This window comes from Octodon degus, unplaced genomic scaffold, assembly GCF_000260255.1.
Source record: "Octodon degus isolate 3935 unplaced genomic scaffold, OctDeg1.0 scaffold00021, whole genome shotgun sequence".
Lineage (NCBI taxonomy): Eukaryota > Metazoa > Chordata > Mammalia > Rodentia > Octodontidae > Octodon > Octodon degus.
The window spans coordinates 9,513,975-9,519,575 of record NW_004524597.1 but is presented as its reverse complement, the minus strand read 5'-3'; the positions used below and the strand labels follow the sequence as shown (position 1 = coordinate 9,519,575).

General features: G+C 47.4%; 1 protein-coding gene across 1 annotated transcript in view; it reads right to left on the bottom strand.

The window, feature by feature from the left end:
* Eci1 (enoyl-CoA delta isomerase 1) overlaps positions 1-5,601 on the bottom strand; it is a 23,938-nt gene that overhangs the window by 1,303 nt on the left and 17,034 nt on the right. The window contains exons 3-6 of the mRNA XM_004628103.2: positions 5,403-5,530; positions 2,510-2,656; positions 1,441-1,562; positions 1,162-1,340 (exon numbers count right to left, since the gene is read on the bottom strand). Of these exons, the coding sequence (XP_004628160.1) occupies positions 1,162-1,340; positions 1,441-1,562; positions 2,510-2,656; positions 5,403-5,530 (576 nt within the window). The remainder of the gene's footprint in view (positions 1-1,161; positions 1,341-1,440; positions 1,563-2,509; positions 2,657-5,402; positions 5,531-5,601) is intronic.

The following is a 5,601-nucleotide window of genomic DNA, read 5'->3' as shown; positions in this document are numbered from 1 at the left end:
CCCTGAATGTATTTGGAGCAAAAAAAAAAAAAAAAAAAAAAAAAAAGGGAGGGCTGGGGAGATAGTTCAGTAGAATAAGGACTTGCCGTTCAATCCCCAATCCCACAAAAAAAAAAAAAAAAAATTGTGATTAAAAACCAACACTTGTTGGGTGTGGCAATGCAGATCTATAATCCCAGCACTTGGGAGGTTGGGGCAGGGTTGTCTCAAATTTGAGGTCAACTTGGGCTACAGAGTGTAAGGAGAGCCTGAACTATGTAGCAAGTACTTGTCTATTAAAAAAAAGAAAAAAAGATGACAGTGAAGCTTCTGTGTCTCTACCTTCTTACTGGGGCACGGTCATACTCCTGTGTTCCCTGTGGCATCTCCCAGTTCAACAGAGACCTTGTGACCTACAAGACTGACAATGTTCCTTGTTCTTCACAGACAAAATCTATCATTGTTGATATGATCATTTTGTTTCTATAAACAGATAAGCAAGTTTCCAACTGTCCTTTTAGAGGGTTCCCAGAAAGATATGTTCAAGTCCTGACCACTTCCTTAGAGCATGTAAATGTAGCTTTATTTTGGCAAAAAGTCCCTGCAAATGTAACTAAGAGATGAAATAATATTGGATACAATAAAGCCTTCATCCAATGGCAGGTGTCCTTTGAAGTGAAAAGAAATTTGAGGCAGAGACAGAGGAGTACACGTAAGGAGGCAGAGATGAGCAGTATGGCCACAAGCTGAGAGATGGAACCAGTATAATCTGGAAGAGTCAAGGGGATCTTCCTTCAGCTTTGGTGGCACCTTGAATCTGGACCTTTGGTTTCTTAAGAACTGAGAAGAAAATTTCTGTGGCTTTCAACTAACCAGACTGGTACCTTGTTATGGCACCCCCTGCTGGTGAGGCTGTTTTGTGCATGGTTGAGTTTCTTTGCTTTTTTGGTACCAGCAAGTGAACTCAGGACTTTGCACTTGTAAGGAGAGCCTGAACTATGTAGCAAGTATAGGTGCTGCTCACCTATATCCCTGGCTTCTATTCTGTGCATATTTATTTATGGCTTCCACAGAATCTTCATGTGGAGAACTTTTGGTATCACTAGGCTGGATCATTGGGCTAGGGAGGATTCCCTTTTTTCATGGATACCTGCAAATGCCCATCTTCTCCAAGCTCCTCACCTGGAATGGCCAGCCACTGGGTTATCACTGAGAGTGCTGTGCTGTGTACCTGGTCCTCCGGAACCACCTGGTCCACCATGCCCACCTGAAGGGCCTCTGCTGGTGGGAAGAGAAGGCCCAGCTGCAAGGCACGTTCCGAGGCCCGGTGCCCAATGGTGTTCACAAGAGTGTCTCTGAACCTAGAATACAAATGCTTGTTCACCTCTGGCCTCTGGGGCTCCCAGCAGGTACTGTTTAGTTTAGGGTGAAGTGTAGCCTAGGCCCAGCCCCTGGCCTTACCAGAAGGGGGCGACAATGCCCAGCAGAGTCTCATTCAGTCCTACTTTGTACCTTGGGTTGTCAGCCAGGACCCGGTAGTCACAACTGAGGGACATCAAGCAGCCTCCGGCAGGGGAAGCTCCCTGCAGGGAAGACATGGTCTGGAGGTGCCACTGGTTCCAAGTATACCCCAGACAGCAGGGGTCAGGGTGGAGCCCAGGAAGAGTGAATGAGTAAGCATGAGCTCTTGGGAATACCCTGAAGCTCCACTACCTAGAGCATGCACTCACAATGCAGGCTGGGTGTGCACAATGAGGAAAAGGACTGTAAAGAAGGAACCTCTCCCCCCAACCCCATTTCAAGAAGGGCTTGGATTTGCCTGTCAACCTGGGGTCCCTAAAGACAGGATTATCAGCATTTGGAGGCCAGAAAAACCTGCTGTTGATGATGGCAAGTTGCTTTTCCTTTAATAGTTTTCATCTCATGCTACTACTACAAACAAACACAGGACCCCAAACCATGTGCAGCAGCTAACCCCAGCAGGATGCCCCAGGAATACCATACCATGTCTTTAGCCCTACACTGCCCTAAACAGACAGCAGATCATCAGTGTCTCCTCTTCAGCATCCCTATCCTATCTCACTATGTTATTTCAAATGAGGCCCTTAACTTTCATGTTATCTCTTTCTTCTGCATTCTAGTGACATGCAGCCTTTCCTGGCTACCTGCTCAGAGCACGGTTCCAGAGCCCTACCTGTCCTCTTTTTTCCAGCTTCTCAACTTTTCTATGTCTGGCCAGAGTAAGGTTCCCAAGAAGCAGACCTGGTCTACCACCTGCTCAAGGCATAGCCTCTTTAGCAGGCCAGGCTGTAGTCTCCACCCACTGGCTCTTTTGTGTGTTATATGTCTGGCTCAGGGCTGGGGAGATAGCTCAGTGGAATAAGTGCTTCCCTGGTAAGCGCAAAGGCCTGAGTTCAATCTCCGGTTCTGCCAAACAAACAAAACAAACACATATGTCTGGCTCAGGCTGGTGTCTGCCCCTGCCCCTGAGCTGGTCTCAGAAAAGACTCCATGGGGTGAAGACACTCACATTGATGGCAGCAACCAGGATCATGTTGGACACATAGAGCTTCAGCCATAACTCCTGTACAGCCCTCCAGTATTCAGCGTAGTGTGCTGGGTTCTTCCCGCACATCTCCCTCAAGTCCAGGCCAGCTGAGAAGATGCCAGGAGAGTTCTAGGAGAAGAAGCCAGGGCGTGGTGTTCATCGGAGTCCATTTCATCACCAGGCATAGGGTTAGGTTCAGGGTGCAGGTCGCTGCCTCTCTGAAGCCCAGAACCGGGGACTCCAAGGACATAGTCTAGACCTCTCTGACCCAGCCTCACTTCTCAGGACAGTCTTCCCTTTCCAGTTTTAAACTGGAAAAGGCAGACAGGTAGGTGCCTGTTCTCTGCACACCTGTGTACACCGCTGCATGCCTAGTTCTTTTTTTTTATGCCCAGTTCTTTGTCATCCAGGCTGAGAACTCTGGTACAATGAGGACTCTGGAGACCCAGGAACAGGTACTTTCATTTATAGAGAATCAAATAAAGCTAAGAGGTGCTGGGGTAGTGGAATGATCCAGAAGACATGTCCCTGGTAGATAACCAGGTTCAAGCACAGCTACCCAGGAGGACCTGGGAAGAGCAGAGAAGAGGCATTGCTGGGCTGTGGGAAAGGTGAGCAGGCCAGTGGGATGCAGTAGGTGAGCACCAAATCCTGGATATTTGGTTAAAGTGCTGCTGGCTAGGAATGCAGCCCAGAGAGAACACCCCATACCCATGTTCCCATGGGCCACGATATCTCCACTGTTTCCATCCATGGTGGAGTTCCTGGGATTTGTTACACCTATCCTGACTCCCAGGAACGCATAGGGATGGGTGTTTGCCCCACGCTGTTTGCAGCCACAAGGATGGACAACAACCTCATGTGTGGAGGCTCAGAACAAAGGCCTTAGATGCAGTGAAGAAATCCTAGCACGCAGCACGGGATGCCCACTGTTCTCATTGTGCTTGGGTGTGCACAATACTGTGGGCTGATCTCTTTTTGGTTTCTATGAATAATGTTCTTTTTTCTTAAAAACTTAGGCCCGGGGGCTGGTGAGATGGCTCAGTGGTCTAAAGCACCTACTTAGTACAAGCTAAGCTAAGCAAAAACACAGGGACCGCGGTTCAATCCCCCAGCACCACATGCCAGCCAGCCCCGCCCCCCTGGTGGGCTGAGCTGGCCACACCCACACACCCACACACACCCACACATGCAATAAATAAATTTAAAAAAAAACAAAAAACAACTTAGGCCCAATAGAGATGAAAAGATAAGTGACAGTTACATTAAATTTAGCTGTTACTAATGGGACTGGTTCAGGGATCCAGGAGTCATCATCCTGTGCTGATTGTATAAGATGGCAGAAGGGATAGGGTAGAGGCGATGACATCCAAGTGGCAGGACAAAAAAAGTGCTTCTTTCTGGATGTTCAAGAAATAAAGTAGCTGGGGTATGGTGGTACATGCCTGTAATCCCAGCACTTGGGAGACTGAGGCAAGAGGATCACCAAAAGTTCAAGGCCATTTGGAACTACATAGCAAGACGTATTTTCAAAAAAAAAAAAAAAAAAAAAAAAAAAAAGTTGAGGTATTACTGGGGACACCACTTGCTAAAGAGACTACAAGGGCCATGAGTTAGCCCATTTCTAAAATCTAGGGATGCCAGAAGCCATGAGTACTTTGGAAGGCTGAGGCAGGAATATTGGCAGCTGGAGCCTAGCCTAGGTAATTTAGAAGACTCTATCTCAAAATTAAAATGAAAAAAAAGGGGGGATATAAGGATATAGCTCAGTGTGAAGAACCTTGGTTCAATTCCCAGGGCTTAAAAACCAAAACAAAACAATCCTAAAAATTGCATGATTGTGCACTTGGGAGGCTGAGGCAAGAGAATCACTGTGAGTTCAAGGCTAGCCTGGGCTACAAAGTGACTTTTTTTTTTTTTTTTTTTTTTCGGAACCAGGGATTGAACTCAGACCCTTGAGCTTGCCAGGCAAGCACTTATTCTACTGAGCCATCTCCCTGGCCCCAACAAAGTGACTTCTTCAAGGCCAGCCTGAACTACATAGTAAAACCCTGTCTGTCTGTGTCTGTCTGTCTGTCTGTCTGTCTGTCTGTCTGTCTCTCTCACACACACACATAAACACACACAAATAGCATCTCGAATGATATATTTCAGGATCAATCCAAGCGGGAAGCTATGATCGTGGCAAAGCTGCTACTTGGCATTCTGACATCACTAATCTACCTAATACCACAGTCTTTTCTTACCCCCAGGGCTAGAGTGGGCAGTCTATTCTCCAGAGGGTGTTTGTACCCTTTCCTCACCTTTATCCCCATCAGCAAGATGCCCCAGGGGACAGATCTGACATTAGATTCCAAGGTCACACATTCCTCTGGATGAAGTTCCTGGCATCTACAGCACTTGGGGCAATGCTGGAGTTAAGACAGATGAAAAGTTTGCCCCCTGAGAATGTGAACTAAGTTCAACCCAAAGAGTAGCTGAGCCCTGGGTCTCCAGACACACACATGAGGGGTTTCTCAGTCACCAGAGACTCCTGGGCAAAAAAAGCAGCCTAGGAATCTCTGAGTTCCTTTCGGGTCAGCTTCTTATGAAGCACCATGGGCTCTAGAATCCCCTTGAAAAGATCCAGGTCTTCCCACATGGTTCCGGCCTAGGTTGTGGAACAGCACAGCTCTCTTCAGGTCTACCCTGACAACTAAAGGCCTGGCAAGAGACCTTGAGCTTGGTCTGCTTCAGGAAAATAACCTGCCTGAGTTCACCAGTAAAATCAAATCCCTGCTGACCAGGGACTATGCCCCCTGGAAGCCTCTCCAGGTGGTAGGGGCTGCCGAATTACTCTCTGTTATTTTCCTAGTGGTCCTGAGCAAGCACCTACCGAAGTTAAGATGACACCTCGGAAGGTCTTGTCATTTTCTAGCTTCTCCAAGCAGATGATGAGTTCTGTCAGAAACTCCAGGGTAAGGCTATTCACTGGAGGGTTCTTGAATTTTATTGTAGCAATACCTAGTTTAAAGAAAGAGGAAGAAAAACCTCACATCCAGCATGGGAAAAGTACTCTGACCTGGCTGTATCCT